The sequence below is a fragment of the Saccostrea echinata genome, unplaced genomic scaffold, assembly GCF_033153115.1.
Source record: "Saccostrea echinata isolate AGI-Se365-2 ecotype Australia unplaced genomic scaffold, CSIRO_AGI_Sech_v1 ptg000033l, whole genome shotgun sequence".
Taxonomy (NCBI): domain Eukaryota; kingdom Metazoa; phylum Mollusca; class Bivalvia; order Ostreida; family Ostreidae; genus Saccostrea; species Saccostrea echinata.
Window position 1 is genome coordinate 27,071,212 of NW_026889782.1, and position 20,531 is coordinate 27,091,742.

Genomic DNA, 20,531 nt, shown 5'->3' on the forward strand with positions numbered 1-20,531 from the left:
GGTGTGGCCTTTAACTCGACATTTAGATTTACCGACGACCTATTATCAATATAAATAGTTACTTCAGTTCATATTTCGACTAGATATATCCCAACTTCTAAGGAGTCTGACACACCTGTTTCATATTTAGCTATTTTAATTTTTTTTTTTTTTTAAAAATACGTGAATGGTTACTTAACAACACAACTTTTCAATCGTCAACTTCCTTCATTTACGTAGTAATATATCCTTTTCGCCTGCATATGGGGTTTATGTCTCCCAGGTTGAATCGATAGGAAAAAGCATGCTCTACGTATGAAAAATTACTAAAGCGATCCAAGCTATTGACAAACAGGTTGATGAAACAAGAATATCAACAGTCTGGTTTGAAATTATCACTTTGCAAGTTCTGTACAATGATCGATACAATGATCTTGTCAGCAAATACAATCTATTATTAAGTGGAATGCTGACCGACGTTTTTGACACTGCTTGTTAGGTCATCATTTAAACACTGAATTGTCTACGGAATTTTTCTGTTTGCCCGATCATGACAATGAGTACACGACGGGTCTGACCGGTTGACAGGGGATGTTTACTCCTCCATGGCAACTGATCCCAACTCTGATTTTTTATTACAGGTTCCTTTTTACATATGGAGTGGCGAATTATCCAACTCTTTGATCGATGGCTGAGCAAGTTTGGAACAACTAGAGAGGAAATTTACTCCGAATAAAGGAAATGGATGAACGAACAGAAGGACAGACAGAATGATAAAAAAAAGTTCATCGTATATGAAGTGTTACAGATGCTTAATTATATATGTGTGTGTTTGTCTCTAGTGGTCTCTACTTTTCTATTATATATAGAGACGGAAAATTTTGCAATGGTTTCTGCCTTTCTTATATCTAAAAAGATGGATTCTTGTTTCTCCAGCTAACCTCAATATTCTTTGTATTGTTTTCTTATGTCTAGAAAGTAGGATGATATTTGTCAGAGCTCTAAGTACTCTGTGGGTCTGAATCGCTTGTTCCCATCCTTGTTTACGGCTACCCTCATGTTCTGTGCAACAATTGATGGCTGCAATATATGCTTTCCCCCGTATGGAATACTTCCTGAAGGTAGTCTTGAACATCTTCCGATTACCCGATATTCTGTCCTTCTTTAATACCCATAACATTCTTCTTTCCAGAGAAGTCAGAAAAGACATTCTTCCATTAAACTTGGATATTTTCAAATGCTGAGATTTCCTAGCAGGGTGTGGTTTTGCATGGCGTTGTATGTGGAAAAAACTTCTGTACATCCTCCTTTATAGCATGAATACTACAAACTTTACTCTATAGTGATATATAGCTGAGTACTCGAATGCTACAAACTTTACTCTATAGTGATATATAGCTGAGTACTCGAATACTACAAACTTTACTCTATAGTGATATATAGCTGAGTACTCGAAAGCTACAGACTTTATAATGATATATAGCTGAGTACTCGAATGCTACAAACTTTACCCTGTAGTGATATATAGCTGAGTACTCGAATACAACAAACTTTACTCTGTACTGATATATAGCTGAGTACTCGAATACTACAAACTTTACTCTATAGTGATATATAGCTGAGTACTCAAATACTACAAACTTTACTCTATAGTGATATATAGCTGAGTACTCGAATACTACAAAATTGACTCTATAGTGATATATAGCTGAGTACTCGAATACCACAAACTTGACTCTATAGTGATATATAGCTAAGTAATCGAATACTACAAACTTTACTCTATAGTGAAATATAGCTGAGTACTCAAATACTACAAACTTTACTCTATAGTGATATATAGCTGAGTACTCGAATACCACAAACTTGACTCTATAGTGATATATAGCTGAGTACTCAAATACTACAAACTTTACTCTATAGTGATATATCGCTGAGTACTCGAATGCTACAAACTTTACTCTATAGTGATATTTAGCTGAGTACTTGAATACTACAAACTTGACTCTATAGTGATATACAGCTGAGTACTCGAATACCACAAACTTGACTCTATAGTGATATATAGCTGAGTACTCGAATACAACAAACTTGACTCTATAGTGATATATAGCTGAGTACTCGAATCCTACAAACTTTACTCTATAGTGATATATAGCTGAGTACTCGAATGCTACAAACTTTACTCTATAGTGATATAATCATGACATCACTAACCTCCTCGTCGCCGAAGCTGCGGTATCCAGCTCGACTTTTTACAAGATCAGAGAAGCGTCTGTAAGCAAAGCTTGTAGGTTTCCGTACAGTAATCGTCATCAGGGCCTCATAAGCTCTCTTAGCCTTTCGGTTCCGCTCCGTCGTGTCCTTCCCCCTGTACCAGGGTTTTTCACTCTCCCCTTTACTACTTTAATATTACAAAACGATATAAATGTATATTTTTACTATAGTACATTTAATTTGCCAATTACTTCATATTTCATATTTTTACTTTACTTATTACGTCAAGTTCTGAGCTATCATTCACTTTATTCTATCACTGATTGCCGTTCATTGTCTTCCTGTTAGATGACGTTTAAAAATTACTACGTTACAAGATGCTACTGAACATTTGACAAACCGCGTTCCGAGTATTGGCCAAAATTTGCAGACCGGCAAATTGTGGCGTCTCCATATGAGTAAAAAATTCTCGAGAGGGACGTTAAACAACAAAACATACAAACACAGTTGCATAAACACAGCACATTTCCAGGATTCGACTGTATAAAACTATAGAAGTTTTTTTTTATATATAATTATAAATTACTGTTTAATTAACCTGCATTAAAAATTAATGATGATCTGAATGAATTTCAAACTCTAATGGACAGAGACCAACTTATGCAATAGTAAGGTGTTCGTCGTCCGTCCGTCTGTCTGTCCATTTGTCTGTGAACAATCATTTCAAGACGCTATTCCTCCTACATGTTTAGTCCAATTTCAGTACGCCTTGGTACCTGAGTACAAAATTCTAAGATATACCAAATACGCCTTGGTACCTGAGTACAATATTCTAAGATATACCAAATACTAAGCATTAGAACTTCAGTCTCATCAAAGACTTCTGGACTAAGGTATGAATTTATGTTTTGCATTGATAGGAACAATCCTCCTGTCATAATGACCTAAATTTTTTAAGATATTTAGCCCTGACAGAGACAGATGATACTGTTTCCTTTATGAATCACTCCTCATAGTTCTGGTGCATAAGTTTGAATGCTAGAATGCACTCTTGCCTTGTATGAAGAGCTAAAAACTGGGCTCGGCACACAAAGCCACAATGATATGAGCTTTGTCTCCCTGGCATTTTCCTTTCTTGGACCTGTCCATTTGAAACAAGCAAGCACTGTCTGCATCATACTGGCCTTCCATTGGTGGAGATCTTACTAATGTCTCCCAGAAGGACTCTACAAAATCTTTCCCTCAAGCCTTCCTGACACATGTGCATGAAACACTAAGGAAGGTATTATATAGCCAAAAACCTTACGCGTTTTATAAATATTGTTGAACTTCGGTTCTCGAACATCGATATCTCGAATACCATCAATGTGTCAAAGCATTTGGAAGTACCAACTCCTTTTCCTTAATGTTCTTTACCCTCAATATCTCTAACACTCGGATAGTTTTAACTAGTTCGAGATAACGAAGATTGACTGTATTTCAGAATAAATGCAATAGGTCAATGTTCAAGCTACTCAAACACCTTATCCATTTGATAAACAAGCTTAATTTATTTTCTCTTAGTATCTTGATTGATTGATTGTATGTTGTTTTACGTCCCATTCGAGAATTTTTCACTCATATAGAGACGTTACCATATACCGGTGAAGGGCTTCAAATTTTGACCTTTACTCGGCACTCAGGGCCATTGAGCAGTGAGGGATCTTTATCGTGCCAACGCCTACCGTGACACGGGGCCTCAGTTTTTAAGGTCTCATCCGAAGTACCCGCAACTCTCACTTCAAAGTGCCGAGCGCATGGCGAAGGAACAGTTGCTACCTACTTTTTATCGACTTAAGTCTGTCGCGGCCGAGATTCGAACTCACCACCTCCCGATCACGCTTAGTATCTTGAGTATATATTGTTAATAAACTCAAATTTATATTTTATGAAATTGACATGCGTTTAGACGCTTGGTTTCTGTTAAGACATTGTACTTAGGCTTAAAGCAATTCCGTATACTGATGGTATTTAAAGTTGTAAACAATTAAACATGTCAAATTATTAACTTTATAATACCATATACGATAATTTTTGTGTAAAATATTCATGCGTTATCTGTATTTAGGAAATAAACAGGGTAAATGATTTTATTTAAGCTGAACACGACTCGTAAATAGGCATACGCCATTTTCGGTATTACTATCTAGATATCAGCACTGGGGTATACTCTTCGCATTCGTTACACCTGGCTGCTTTATTGTCACGGGTATCGGCGACCCGTGTTCGTGCTGGTTATCTTGCATTACCTTTGTTTACATTTTATTGCAGTTACGTGTATTTGTGTTTGTTTGTAGACTGCACTGACCTGTGCAACTATTGTAAGTCCCTTTGGTATCTTACTCTCCTATATTAGAAGTAAACGTATATTTTTTGTCGCTACCGAGTGGTATATAGCATACATCCGTCTATACAGGTGACGATTGATTACACTGAACAGTGTTTAAGTGAGCGGCTCTATATATAAGGGCCCAGGTATAGCGAGAGTCCAATCGAATATGGCGGACAAATTTCTTTTACGAATCATGTACAGCTTTAAACGTTCCAAGCACTATTTTCATACTGAAACCTAACATCATACTGAAACCTAACTTAATGGACTACCGCACGCAAGCGTTTGTGTCGTCAGACCCAATATGTTAGGTTGCCGGACACAAAGGGTTAGAACTGGTTATCTTCCCAGATCCGTTTATCTGTTCGGAAATTAGATCGCTGCCTTCAGTACCCAGAAATGTTATTTTTTTGATATGTACGTTTATGTCGTCTATTCCTTAACATTTAGTGGTTTAATTAATACTTAGGTCTACGCCGTATCTACCATCGAATACACAACATATATATTGGTCTGTACTCTTGGGAGAATAAGTTTAAGCAATATACCTCCACACTCAGTATAAAGTAAGTCTATACATCTATACTACATTCACTATTAAATATATTCACCCTGTTGTATGTACTGTGCCTACCATTGAATGCAGTCAATCTTTACAAATTGGGACGTCAATTCTGCGAGTCTATACCGTATCAACTATTATGAAAAGTCGTTCTGTCATCCCGTGCTTTAGCCAACCGATCATGTATACTATAGTTATTTTCAATTTGTGTATATACTAATCTACAATTCTTTGGGGCAGCACCCTACTTACCTGCTAAATAAGTCAATGTTGAGGAAGACATATTCACCATTATCAAAATTGAGTTCCTCGGCTTTAATCATGATGTCCCTTACAGTATCTGCCGAGGCACACAGCAACACAACTAAAAGAAAGAACCTATGCTCTTATATATATATGGGTAAAAGTGTCCTATCCACGCAGTTATCAACTTTTAAATCAAGTCATTGAAATCAAAAGACAATCTGATGGTAATATTTTTATCTGGATTACAGTCAGTTCAAGCAGTTTAAGACAACGGAGCAAAGGTCTTATTTTATTAGCAAATAAAGATATTACGCAATGGTTCTTAAATCATTTAACCAATCAAAGTATAGAAAATATAAAAAAAAATACTTTATTTAATGGCATCACTGTGTTAGTAAAGGTTAAGACAGATAGGAGATAAATATGAAAAAATGAATATGTACAAAGGGGGTCTTAGGAGAAAGAACTAGTCAATGAAGTTAGCAATAAAAGAACATTTAAAACTGCAAAGGAGAGAAAAGGATGGACAGTGCAGCAAAAAAAGTATTAATGAACTTAAAAACGAGAAAAAGATTATCACCTTTACACAAGATAAATCTGCGCCACCCACTCTGAAAGCATGAAAAGGTGACTGAATGGCAGAGTTTTGTCCTGTTTTCAAAGCTAAATAAATCTTTGTGAGAGTAACTAAGGTTGTCTAAATGGGTTTAAGATGCTTGACAAGGAAAGCTCATTATAACGATTGCATTTCCGATTTTTGCTTTCATTCCACATCCACAAGTCAAACTTATACCCAAGATTTCCCTTTCAAAGGATAAAATTCATTAAACTCACTTTCAAAATACCAGTCATGTGAATTTCAGATACCGAATATACTGGATTCCAAAACTTTATAAAACTCATCAAAAAACAAACTGCATCAGAGGGCTAGGAAATGTTCTATCAGGCCCGTATATTTTCTTAAAAAATATCTGCCCTGATGGATTACCTTTAGACTAACAGTGCACCAACATATTTATCAAGCGATATGAATCACGTATGTATTCTAATAAAAATGAAATTTTTAAAACATTTTTATATTTTTTCTAACTTTAAACCATCAAAATTTTTGATTTTCAAACTTTTTACAAACATTTCTCATTTCAGGATAAACAATATCCTTTTCAAATTGTAAATTACTACGAACCAACGAATAATGGAACTTGCAAATTTTCCTATCATGCAGGTGGCCAATTATAATAATACTAAGTAAATTACATTCTACAAAAAGCATTTCTCAAATGTCGAAAGAAAGGTTTCATTTTAAGGTAAAGGGAGTTAAAAATCATCATATATGGGTAAAGATCTTGTCACAGGCTTCTGACTTGAAAAATATGCCATGTTTTTAATTAAAAAATACAAACTAGGAGTAGAGTAAACACGGACCTCAAAATACATCATATGTGGGATCAGATGCCATAGAGGAGTGGGCATCCCCTGTCGACGGTCAGACCCGTCGTGTGCTCCTTCAAGTTTCAAATGTGTGTGTGTGGGGGGGGGGGGGGGCTTCCCCCCAAAAATGTGACAAGCAAAAAAAAAAAAAATAAATAAATAGACTATAAAGGGGGGGGGGGGCATCTAAAAATTATCTGACAAACACAAAAGGCTAATTTACTGTGCAAATCCTAGAATTTGCCGGTACTCGACCTTTCAACATCAAAAAAAAAGGGGGGGGCACCCAGCTTCGAAAGGAAAATTTTCTATAGCAAAGTACTATACTCGGAAACAAGAGGCCCATGGGCCACATCGCTCAACTTACTGTAGTAACTTTGGCCATGCTGTTCTTTACCAGATTTCCCTCCTTGTAATACCTATTGTGGCCCCGCCCTACCCCCGGGGGTCATGATTTGAACAGTTTAGAATGTACATTACTTGAGAATGCTTCCACCTAAGTTTCAGTTTTTTTTTGGCCCACTGGTTCTTGAGAAGAAGATTTTTTAAGATTTTTCCTTTATATTTCAATGTAAAACTTGGATTTCCTATTGTGGTCCCGCCCTACCCCGGGGGTCATGATTTTAACAATTTTGAATCTACACTATCCCAGGATGCTTCCACATAAGTTTCAGCTTTTTTGGCCCAGTGGTTCTTGAGAAGAAGATTTTTCAATGACCCCACCCTATTTTTGTCTTTTCTTGATTATCTCCCCTTTTAAGGGGACATGGCCCTTTATTTTAACAATTTAAGCTCCCCTTTACCCAAGGATACTTTGTACCAAGTTGGTTAAAATTGGCTCAGTAGTTCTTGAGAAGTTGAAAATGTGAAAAGTTTACGAACGGACAGACGGACGACGGACAACGGGTGATCAGAAAAGCTCACTTAAGCTTTCAGATCAGGTGAGCTGAAAAGTGGAATGCGAACTCACGGCCTTCCAATCACGGAGCAAGCGCTCTACCGACTGAGCTACCGAGACTGCACATAACTTGTAGAAGGTAGCGGCATTTATATCTTCTTTATATTTTTTGTGATATGACCTTTGTAAAATTGAACTTGAAATATTTTTGGGAGAGCTACGAATCTTGTGTCATTAAAGTGTATTTCAAAGATAGATTGGGTCATTGCTCAATGCTTCTATCTAAAATATATTTTTGAAACATACGAGGGTTGTCCGGTAAAATCCTGGACAAAGCCTTTTTCTCGAAAAATAATGGGCGCACTAAACTGAAATTTTCAGCAATTGTTTATTTATTATATTTAAGTGCATCGTAATTTTTTTGGATAAAATATAGACAAAAATAGAGTTTATTATGCTTGGATGTACACAGGGTACGGTCCTAGGGCGCACGATCAAATAACCAGGATTTCATTTGCGAGTACATGAGTATTATTTTGAAATAAAAGTACTAAATAGAAAAGGTTGGGGTAAAACCTATCATATTTTTAATCCAGTATTTCTTATATCGTCTTTTGTAAAAATTCAAGGCATTTGCTTAAATTTTGGCAGTTTCCCGAGCATTTGAAACGGGAAAGAGGTAAACGCAACAAGCGACGTTTGGTGACGTAACGGCGCACCGAAGAGCAGTTTCGTTTAATCTAGATGTAGTAATGACGCCCTAAGAAACTTGAAATGACTACTGATGAAAAAAATATATATAAATATTACTAGATCTTCAATATACAAGTTAAATGGGAGTTTTCCAAGCAAAGGCATTTTGACTGGGTCCCCAAGTGGAACAAAACATACGGACAAACAGCTACTGGCAATAGCAAAAGACGCTGTCACTGTAGACCGTCGATATACGATTGTCTATTTAGTTGAATGATAGTGAGAGTACTGTCCATAACCAACAAATAAATCTTCAGAAGGTCTAATGTGTGTGCGAGATGGTTTCCTCGACTGTTTATGGAGGAATAAAGGGAAACTCGAGTATGTGCATCAATTAAATTCCCGAATATAAGTGGGGCTTATACAACTTTTTTTTAGCAAAGAGGAAACATGACGCTGCTTTAGACACTTTGACGTTATCATCCGTGCGCCGTAAGGCGATACCACACATAACATAGTCTAACATAGTCTAATATTTTGTTTATTTGAGCACATATCTATTTAGAATTTGCTATGTATATTGATGAAAAGTGTAGTAGAAAATAGTGAAATTTTAGAACGTAATGATGATTATTTTTTCACTCTAGACAACTTGTCCACGATTTTACCGGACTACCCTCGTACATATACTTTGAAGGGTTACTTTCAAACAAGTCTCTGATGAGACTGTTGGTCTACTGGTGTGTATTTATGATAAAGACGAATCTATTTGTACCGAGTCTAATTAAAATCTGACTGAGACTGTAGAAGGGACAAAACTCTCCAAAATCCCCGGCCTGGTATGTGATAGAGTAGATACATCTAAACCATCCTGAGTTAAACTAAAAATGCCGAAGTTTCTCCCAATATGTTGTTGAAAGCAATGTGTTACAATGTTTCAAATCTCACAATCCCTAACCTATGACATCGCTCAAATATGACTTCAAAGCTTATTACACTATGCTATGAAAAGAAGAGGCAAAGGAAATTGAAAGGAAATCGGCTGTGAGATAGGAAATTTATATTGTGTATCAAAATCTTCGGTCTACCGACATTCATTTCTTGGGACTTCAGACCATGTTTATTTCTTCAACATATCTGCGCACGCGTAAAATAAGGAGGAGGAAGAAGTGACACAATATTTTCGTCTTGGGTCGAATAAAAGTTTTTTTTCTTTTTAAAAGATTTCATGGTTCTGTAATCTGTAATTTCCTGGAACTTAATACTTTCCAAACCTGAACAAAATTTGAATGCGCCTTGCAAAAATTTTATTTTAGTCAATTTTCCCGATTTCGTGTCGCAATGTCGCTTTAACTGAAATAATACAGAAACCTGTGTTATAAATGAGATTTGATTTTTCAGCCTCTTATAGGCATTTTCTAGGCTTGATCACCCATCTTCTTTCGAGAGCCAAAAACTTTAATCAGTTAGACAATGCAGCGGAAACAAATAAGAAAATCTTAGTCACACCAAGCTTCAAAATGTGAAATACCATTTACAATAACATCTAAAAGTACAGCGCAAGGGTCTACTTTATTGGTAATTGTTGTCTCAATACTTTAAATAATGACTGTTAGTAGACAAGTTGGTTTAGTGCCGAATCAAAATACAAGAGACTTTTATGTACATCTTTCTTGTTTGCATATAATTGTTCTTTAGAATCATCAACAATATTTGATTACACATTAATTGAAATATATAACTTATTTTAAGCGCATGTTTGCTATTATTTTAATACATAACATTTCCAGCTGTGTAGAATTGCTTACGTAGTAATGCGTTGAAATTAAGCCGAAGAGAAATGAATAAAACCACCAATATACAAGTAAAAATATGCAATATAATATGAATACAAATACATAAGAAAAATAATTTGGATAACACGTTTATTTACATAGATCTCGTTGTGTGATTGTATTTCCTAGACTCAAAGATACAATGCACAAATCCTCTCTTTTATATTCCTACATATGGAGCACTTTAACATTTTAAAAGTAATTTGTTCGTTTGTTATGTGCCATTATATGGATAAATCATCAGTAATGAATATAACCATTTATCAGATAGTATTTAGCAGGAGTTATTCAATTATCTGCCGTACTTTGTCACAAAAGCTAAAGAGACTGGAGTGACGTATATCCAGATAATTATAGATTTGACCTTTATAGTCTCATAGGACCTTAGTAATATAAACTGTCATGGTTTGTGTCCTCTAGATAACTAATTCCTCAATAATATTATTATTTAACATTGTAAAGTAGTGCATCATCGTACAGAACAAAGGATCGACCATCATTTTAGAAGATAATGTTTTTGTTCTGTGACCATTTACATTTTTGTTGACTAAGATTCATTCATGATAACCGCGATTTAGTATCTTTTTCATTTTTCAGTAATAAGCCATGTCGATAATAAAAGAGTCATGTGCAACTCCCATATATGTAGACGTACGACGCATGTAAAAGGCTTAACAAATAATTCTTTGAATTGAGTAAGTTTAATTTGTAAAATAAAATGTCTTCGACTTTGATTGTGAATCAAGTTAACATAATAGAAACCAATTCTCTGGTTTTGGGAAATAGCTAGGAAAGTACAACTTTCTTTAGATACATATATCTGAAATAGTCATCTCCGGATACTTATAACTAGAAAGGTAAGAATACACAGTTATCTAAGGATACTTTTATGTATGACTGGAAATGTCAATTATCTCAGGATACTCACAACAATTTAATTTTTGGATACATTTAACTGAAAAAGTCAGTTATTTCTGGATATTTTTGGATAGACTTTACTGGAATAGTCAGTTATCTCTTTATATTTACAGCTGTAATATTTATTTCTGGGTAATTAATTTTAACTGGAGTAGTCAGTTATTTCCTGATTTTATTACTGGAACTGTAAAAATATACTTAAATGATGTCTCTGGGGTTTTGAATGCAATGAGTTTTTATTTTTTACCTCGCGTCATACAACTGAGTGAACATAATTAGAGTTCTTACCTCCATAAGCATTTTCGATCTCATTCACAAGTAAATCATCAAGATCGACTTCCGTATCTAATTTGAAGTAATCACTAGTTATATTTGAGTTGTCCGAGTTCAGATAATCGTCGACGGCTTTACTCAAAAAGTGACAATAATTTTCATACAAATCCTGTCCTTTTCCTTCAGAAATAATTTTCAATTTTCTCCAAGAAAAATAGTTAATTAAATGTGTTACATACTCGGCAACATTGTTAAAATTCACAGGGCCAGCACGTATTAAAGAGGAGTAATCCTGTCTCCTATATTCAAGGAAATCAGACGCCATTGCTCCTACAGAAACGAGTGGGATATTCCAGTTTTGGGCCTGAAAATTAAATTAAAATTAAAAAACAGTAAATTGCACCAAGAGTCATATATTCAAATGTGCATGATATTATATGAAATATAGAAACCTAGGAATTAATTACATAGGAAAAATGGCAGCCTGTAAGATCTTTTGATTTATTTTTTTCTGTTGTCATTGCTTGTTTTCTTTTTGTTATTCAATTTAAATATATAAAATAGCTACATCATTTACGACATCCATCTCTGCTTATTATGTATACGATTTTTACAGATGTTTGGGAATTATTTTTCTTCCTCGAAACCTATGTATGAAATGATGGAAAAAGATTCTTTGAAAACCATGTCAGATCTACAAGATGTGTGAAATTCTTATAGCTAAAATCATTGAACCGTGTATGTATTTGAATATACTGTATGATATTTATACATAAATAAATGAATAAAAAAGGCATTATTGAAGCTTGATTAATGATTCCTAACTTTGTTTCATGTCCCTTATTCTTCTAAATCTATTTCAAAAACCACATTAAATAATTAAAAATTATTATTAAGTAAGACAACAAGTTCTTATATGTTATATTCTTTAAAAATAAAGTACTTTAAGCATGTAAAAAAACACAATTTTACTGCTAAACATCAACATGATAGTACATACTTTGACTTTCTTTAAATTTCTGTTTCTTACTTGGGATTTTTATTCTGATTCTTTTAAAAATAATTTACCCCTTAAAAAAAGAACGGATTCAAATACTTAATTATACAGAGAAAAAAATGTTTACAATTTGACAAAATTGTGTGGTTTTTTTGTACTGAAGTTTCCTTAAAAACTTCCCACCCGGGGAAGTAAAAGAAAAATAAATTTACTTTGGTCTTGTCCTTTCTATGTCGATGACACCAATTTTGACACAGTGCTATAGATCAGGGCCCGGTTGTTCAAAAGGTGGTTAAATTTAACACAGTGTTATCTCTGTGCTAACAAGTGTGTTAAATTTAACCACATGATTAAGTGTTGTTCAAAGGTGTGTTTGTGTTAACAAGGTGTTAAATCTGTGTTAAATTTAATCCACCTACGGTAGGTAGATTAAGAAGTTAACACCGTGATTAAATATGGCCGCTAATTTTCTTATTCATCCGCCTGGACCCAGAAAACAGCGTGTTTTTAGACTACACACAAATATAGACGGTTGGTCTGATGAAGAATTAAGAAGAAGGTACCGATTTGGTCAACATGGCATAAATTTTATTGGGGATGTCATCAGAAATGATTTAGAAAGAGCCACTAAAAGGAACAGCGCACTTAGCGTCCAAAATCAAGTAATGATAACCTTGCGCTACCTTGCAAGTGGTAGTTTTTTGCAGGTTGTCGGGGACACCCTAGGTACAATTAATAGAATACAGTACATACACTATGTAAATGTTAAAAATGAAGTTTAATTAAAGTTAAAAATAATAATGACACAGTGCATGGAAAATTTCATGGGTATATATCGCATGTATTAAACGTAAAACGCGGATTAAATAGTCTATCCATAATGAAAAAAATATATACAGATTACTCAAATTTGAACAGGGTTTGACAAAAGTACAGTCTCTCGCACCGTTAAAAGAGTCACAGAAGCACTGGTTGCTAGAGCTGACACATTTATAAAATGGCCCGACGCAACAGCAAAGTCTACTATCAAAACGGGCTTCTACCGGATGGCAGGTTTCCCCAATGTAATCGGGTGCATCGATGGGACTCATGTACGGATCCAGGCCCCTTCACACGACGAAAATTCCTTCGTGAATAGGAAAGGATTTCACAGCATCAATGTCCAAGCTGTATGTGACCACGAAGGTATCTATCACTGACCTTTCAAAGGCCCCTTGTGTCATTTTCGTTCGATGTTTTTTTTTTTTTAATGTCATAAAATTTATAATTTCTAGATACAATGAATTCAGAGGTTTTTCAATCCTCCTTCTACAATCCCTCTTTCATTATTATCGTATTAGTTGTACATTCAATGTTTTAAATGATTTTTTAAAGTGATATATGCATGTAATTTAGATTAACCTCCCCTTCGAAAAATAATGTGGCGGATCCAACCTTTGATTATTTATTTCACTACAATCAAGAAGACATCATTGTATTGGGACTGGACCCTACATGTACAAGAAAATAAATTCAATTTCATTTTTTTAAATAAAAATTAAAAAAGAGATTCATATCAGAATTTAAATATTAAAAATAACAGGGATCTATATACTAACGTTAGTATATAGGTCCCTGAAAATAATTTAAAAAATAATTAAAGTCCTATATGCCTTTCTTTATATACAATCTAGTCTTGATATATTTGTTCATTGAATTTTTTTTAATTATTTGGTTTCTGAATTTACAACATAGAATTTGGGACATGCAAGTACTTTCACATGGAATTTTTAGGTAATTAAAATGGGGTCCTATTACCTGTATAATAGGTATCTGATTATTTATTACCACTGCAATATATCTTGGTAAAATATATAAAATTGACCTTTGATTTATAGGAAAATTGAGAAACTGAATTATTTTGCACATTAATCAGCTCCAATCCCTATACTAGTGCAAGCTTTGAAAAAAAAAATCCTGAAACATGCATGATCAATAATAATTATTATGTTTCTCTTGACTAGTAGAATGTTCCATTATTAATAATAATATATTGTATTTAAATGAAAAACAGAAATTTTAAAGAATAAAGCCTGTCCTCCATATTTATATTGCTATTAAATCATGCACCACCTGTCCCCCCCCCCCTTCCTCACACAAAGTGTGTTTTAAATCAATTCAGTTACATTAAACTGAATATTATAACATTTATTGCAGGAAAGCTTACAAACATCAATGCATCTTGGCCTGGGTCTGTACATGATTCCCACATCTTCAGAACATCACAGGTATTGAAGTAATATCAGGGACCTATAGGTCCCTGGTTATATATTTATGATATTTTAAGAATGTTCTTCACCATGCAACACATGTCCTCACTCTCTCTCTCTCTCTCTCTAACTTCCATAATCTCTCATATTAGAGGCACATTATATCTCTTTCATGATTTTTATCTCTCTTTCGTTCTCTCATCATATGCATTAATATTTAGAGTCTAATGACTATTAGATTTTGGAGGTTGATTTGGAATATTGCAATCTAGCATAAGAAAAGCCTGATAATATTTATTTAATTATCAGATCAGAACATATTTGGAGGAGGAGGAGAATGGTCTATTTGAAAATGGAGTTTTGTTGGGAGACAGTGGATATGCTTGCAGACCATTTCTTCTAACTCCTTATGCCAATCCCCAGAATGAACCTGAGGAGAAGTACAATCAAGCCCATGCAAGAACGAGAAGTGAAATTGAGCGCACCTTTGGGCGACTTAAGCGGAGGTTTCATGTTCTCCACTCAGAGGTATCTTAATATTAAACATTCTAGTATATTTTTCACCAACATTTAATAGTGCAATTTATAGTGAAAGAAATTATATTTCATGCCCATTTTTTTTTTTTTTTGTATACATGTAAATTTACACTTCAAATGCATTTTGATTTGTATAGATCCGAATGAAACCTGACAGGGCATGCAGAATCATCATAGCATGTGCTGTCCTCCACAACATCGCCATCAACCTTGGAGAGCCTGAGGATGAGGATGAAGTTGAAGAGGACCAGCCCCAGATGCCTGCCTTTCAAGGCCCTCAAGATGGAAGAGGAGTGCGGGACTATGTGAAGCAGCATTACTTCAGCTAATAACTGTTTTTTTTAACATTTAAAGAATTGTACCCATAATAGGATTTAAATTTCATATTATTATAATTATCCCTTAGGCCATGAAATATGCTAAAAAATATTATGAAGCATCAATAGTAGAAAAGGAATAAATTACCAAAACAATTCCATGGAAAGAGATTGATTCATTTAGTTATTAAGAGTGTCTGATTTCATTGACCAGTGTTTTTGTATACTTCACTTTCTATATTATGATTAAAATCAAGAGGAGATAACTCTTCAATAACAGGTCAATTTTAAGGTCACCAATTAATGCACACATACTCAAACACTATATACCAATAGTTTAAATGTAAATATTCATATATATATATAAATATATATATATAGAGAGAGAGGGAGAGAGAGAGAGAGAGAGAGAGAGTATTGAAACAAGTAGTATATGTCTGATATGCATAGAGTTAATTAAATTTATTTTTTATAGATTAATACATGTACCTTAAATAAGAATGATAGAAAACTTTATATGTAACATTTTATTTAACCAGTGATAATTGTACCAGTTTAACAATTGTATACACAGGTCAACAAAGGTATAAAGATAAAATGGATACCTTAATTAATATAATATTATGCTGAATGCAACAAACAGGTAACAGGTAAACTTTCCACTCCAAATATCACAATATAGCTAGCATGTTCTGAAACAATTAAAATTTGCACTGAATTCATACAGTGAAACAAAGTTTTAAGCACATTCCATAACAATAAACAGTTACTGGTAACTGTAAGGAACAATACAAACAAGCAAATTTAGAGAATCATGGTCTCCCACTCTTGATTTACAAAAAAGATTTTTAAAATTTTGAATTAAGGTACTTATATGTAGTACAAAACACCCATGAAATCCTTTTTACCTCATTTTTTATCAATTACACAAGAAAAAAAAAGAATGATATCACTATATTGTCAATAATCTATGATCTTTGAGAGCATACATGTATTTTGTTTAAAAATGTTAGAGACATTCTATATATTGGTCACTTGGGACCCTACATTTTAAATATGTGTTTATGCAATATAAATGCAGGCCCATAGAAAGTGTTGGGCTGGCCCCCTCACTTTTATCAGAGTATAGTATTTTGCTATAGTAAATTATAGTGAATTTTAGTATACTAAAATTTTCTTGAGATGCTGGTCCCCCCCACCCCCCATCATTTGCTGCTCTATGGTCGAGTACTGGCAAATTCCAGGATTTTGACAGTTCAATGGAAGATCACGTCTGATATTTGGACATATATATAAGGAGTCTTCCTTCTTTATGTACAATAAAGGTTAAGGTTATGTTAACAGATCAAAGGTCAAATATTGTGGCATCAACTACTGAATCTTTAAAATTTTTGGTATTGATTTTTTTGTTTAAACTGCCAAAATATCTGAAAAGAATGGTTCAATTTCCACATTTTGACAGTCATTATAATCTGATATCCATTTCCATCATTTTGTTGACTTTTTATAAAAATGAATACATGTAATACATTTTCTCTAAAGAGAACTTAAAGTGTAGGATATTTACATGTGAATTTTCAATTCTGGGAGAATGTATGTTTCTATTTTTATATCACATTTTACTAAAATTTATCAAATATCAATAACACAAATAATGCACATATGAAAAAAAGTGAAAGGACATCTCTTCTGGAGCAAAAGTTGTGGCCAAAGTTAAAATTTTTGTAACAGACTGACGGACGGACAGATGAATAAGATTCAATTTCCCCTAACCTTTGAAAGTGGGAGGCATGCAATAATGAATATGAATGGAGATGTTTATATACATTCACTTTAGGGTGAAAAATTAATTAAATTAAGATTGGGTGAGTCCTACTCCTATAGTTATATGCAGATATCAGAGACTAGGGGACTAAGTACATGTAATAAATGGAAAGCTTGGCAGTTATAATATTAAAGCATTATTTGGTTTACATGAAGGAGGCAAAGAGCTCTGTCTGGTCATAATCCTGTTTTTTAAGAATTGAATGAAGAAGTTGAATTTGCAGATCCAGCTTTTCCTTTTCCTTCTTGATCTTCTCTTTCTCCTCCTCAAGCACTTCACACTGCAACCTGTAAACATCTTCCACTGACTTTTTCCCACACTTGCGCTTCTCCCTGAAATAATTTTGATTTTTCAATAAAATAAATCACTTCTTTTCTTTGAAAAAAAATCTAAATAGACAATGTGTGATTTTTATAAGGAAATGTATTCTGACATTGTATGTTATAGTGAGATAGTCATGAGTACGGTAGATTTAGTCTATTAATTTTTATGACTATTTTATGTACTTTATACAGATACTGCATGTAAATGTATATATGGAATAAAAAAATGTAGATATAAAATTGTCAACATTTTTTTTTCTTTATTTTTTGTGATACTCTTGTACAATTTATATACTGGTCCAGTACAGGTATGAGAAAGGAAAATTTAGAGAGAGAGAGAGAGAGTAACCTTACTTCTCCTTTCCTTGATATGGATACTGCCTTGTGTCTCTACTACAGCTAGGCAATGCTGTTTAAAATAAACATGAAATCAGTCAATGTTTAGCTTCAAGAGGGGATTGGTGCATTTAAATTGCTACAGTTTCATATAAGAAAAATATGAGTATCCAATCTAATTTATATAATTGTTGTAATTAAACATGCCTCTCACAAGGAAATGGACCTGAGTATCATCCTTGGTCTTTATACCGGTAAATTAATTATAAGTCTTTCTGACTCTTAAATTGTTGTCCCCTTCTTTTACTTAATTTTTAATTTTTTTTCTTGCTTAAGCAATTGAGAGCCTGACAAATATTTAATTATATAGCTGCAATTTACATGAACTTGGTTGTTTTGGTGGACTAGGTGGGGAAAGGGGTTCCTCTAAGGGCGTCTCCATGACAATGAAAGCTTGACTTGCTGAGATAGGGGATTGGGAGGGCACAGGAAGGTCCTCACAAGCATCTTGCCATATGTCCATATCATGTTGATCCTTAGTTACAGTCTGAGTGGGAGATGCTGCCATGGAGGATAATACTATAGAAAACAAATATTCATTATTAGTCATTTTTATACACATGGGTAGTGTGTGGCTTCAGCAGTACTTGCAGCATAAATTCATCAGATTATTTATTTATATATTTGTTTAAAATTATAATTACTTTTTATAATTAGTACACATATATATTGTATGAGTGAAAATATGATTAATATATAATTTTCTATAATCTACACATGTATATTTATTATTCATTTATTTATTTTTCATCATTTTGTTTGTTTTTGATTTCTTTGGGTTTTTTTTTCCTGATATTTGTTTTTTTTCTTTCCTTCTTTCCTTCTCTCTTTTTTAATCGATACAAACCCACATGTATAAATATGCATTTTTGAGATCAGAAAAATTTCAAAACCTTTTTTGCTTAGAGTGACAGAGTTGTCCTAAGGAAAAGACAAAGCAAGAATTCAACATTGGGGACTCCCCCCCCCCCCCCCCCAACCACCCCAAGGGAATTTTGTTTATTAGTTGGGTATTACTTCTCTTAAAATTCATTTATACCCCCTCCATAATAACACCATGTTTACTAAAACATTGGGTGAATGTAGTTTTTGAGGCTCTTCGGATTTAAAAAAAAAAAAAAAAAAACTTGGATCCACTCCGATTCACGAACGTCAACAATCCACGTGTCTTGATTTCGCATTTGATCTCCGTACCTCCAATCTTCACATTTACATAGTTAAATTACTACGAGCACATATTTAATCTTATCTAAAATAATTAAATGTAATCATTCAAGATATAAGAAACATATTTTGTGCGAAGCTAATCAAACTTTTAACATGGAAAAAATTAGAAAGATGAAAGCACATGGTGATGGTGAGTTCGCCTCTTATTTTTCATTTTGACCTTAACAACACAAATGAAAGCTTAAAAAAGAGAATGTTAAGATCATTATTCATTCTTTAAAACTAAAAAACTACATTTTCGTTCACAATCCTACATGCATAGTAAATGTTATGATTATTTTCGATTTGCATATCCCCATGAAAAGGTCAAGGTCGTGTAAATGTGTAAACAAAATCGAAAGAAGGTTAGGAAACTTGTCAATATACCTATTCAAACACATAATTATAAAAATTTATTAGGCCTATTAAAAGAAGAAAAACAACAACAAAAATAAAATACCCAATCATTTTTAGGTCTAAAATATAGATTTTAACAATAAGATGTCATTTCTTCGAGCAGACGAAAATGTTCCTTGTTATTTTGACACATATCACTGTTTTGTTCAAATTAAATTACAAAATTTTAGGTCAAAGTAGTATTTTATATTGAATTAATAAAGTATTATTATATAATGAGTTAAATAGAGTAAAATCTTTGAAATGTGTGTACAGTGTCACAATGTGTGTATAACTGTATTGTTGGTGTAATATGAACACTGTTATAATCTTTTTACTTTATTTTATTATTTAATAAACATAAAATATAGAGATAACGAGCACATTAGATAAAAATTTGTTATTTAACACATAAAAGCCATATTTTACCAGAACATCCAGGCATTGAAGTTTCAATGCCCCCTTCAATCCCGTGGAAGGAACTGGCATCCCTGTACATGTCCACCACATCCTGCATTGTTTGGGAAAGAGGGGTAGGTGGAGGCCCTCCTCCTGTTTTTGTCATTTGTCTCCTGTTTTCCGTAAATTTCAATTTTGCTTCCCGACACATATTACGCCATTTATCTTTGACTTCTGTCAAACTCCTTTTTGCCACCCCCACAGCATTGACTTTTCTAACAATTTCAAGCCAAATGGCTTGCTTCTTAGCATTAGTAACAGTATTACTATGTTTTGCCTCCAGAATAGGATGGAGTTTCACCTGATTTTTAATATTTCTATCTCTGTTAATGAGAAATTGGTGCTTCTTGCTTTCCTGTTCTTTTTTGAGCAGACGATGTCAGGATTGTCAGCCATGATTGTT

At 33.7% G+C, this 20,531-nt stretch overlaps 3 protein-coding genes and 1 long non-coding RNA gene across 4 annotated transcripts in view; 2 read left to right on the forward strand and 2 right to left on the reverse strand.

The window, feature by feature from the left end:
- Positions 1 to 20,531, forward strand: part of LOC133198813 (uncharacterized) — an 801,505-nt gene that overhangs the window by 278,029 nt on the left and 502,945 nt on the right. The gene's annotated exons all lie outside the window — the stretch shown is intronic.
- Positions 1 to 20,531, reverse strand: part of LOC133198806 (atrial natriuretic peptide receptor 3-like) — a 33,474-nt gene that overhangs the window by 9,130 nt on the left and 3,813 nt on the right. Inside the window, exons 2-4 of the mRNA XM_061334788.1 lie at positions 11,439 to 11,787; positions 5,382 to 5,493; positions 2,197 to 2,380 (exon numbers count right to left, since the gene is read on the reverse strand). Of these exons, the coding sequence (XP_061190772.1) occupies positions 2,197 to 2,380; positions 5,382 to 5,493; positions 11,439 to 11,787 (645 nt within the window). The remainder of the gene's footprint in view (positions 1 to 2,196; positions 2,381 to 5,381; positions 5,494 to 11,438; positions 11,788 to 20,531) is intronic.
- LOC133198804 (putative nuclease HARBI1) lies at positions 13,060 to 15,605 on the forward strand. Its single transcript, XM_061334786.1, has 5 exons — positions 13,060 to 13,146; positions 13,339 to 13,605; positions 14,617 to 14,687; positions 14,979 to 15,197; positions 15,344 to 15,605. The coding sequence occupies exons 1-5, from the start codon at positions 13,086 to 13,088 to the stop codon at positions 15,533 to 15,535; spliced, it is 810 nt and encodes a 269-aa protein (XP_061190770.1). The 5' UTR covers positions 13,060 to 13,085; the 3' UTR covers positions 15,536 to 15,605.
- On the reverse strand, positions 16,740 to 20,424 carry LOC133198805 (uncharacterized). Its single transcript, XM_061334787.1, has 4 exons — positions 20,099 to 20,424; positions 18,389 to 18,586; positions 18,026 to 18,080; positions 16,740 to 17,680 (listed from the first exon to the last, which is right to left on the reverse strand). The coding sequence occupies exons 1-4, from the start codon at positions 20,277 to 20,279 to the stop codon at positions 17,494 to 17,496; spliced, it is 621 nt and encodes a 206-aa protein (XP_061190771.1). The 5' UTR covers positions 20,280 to 20,424; the 3' UTR covers positions 16,740 to 17,493.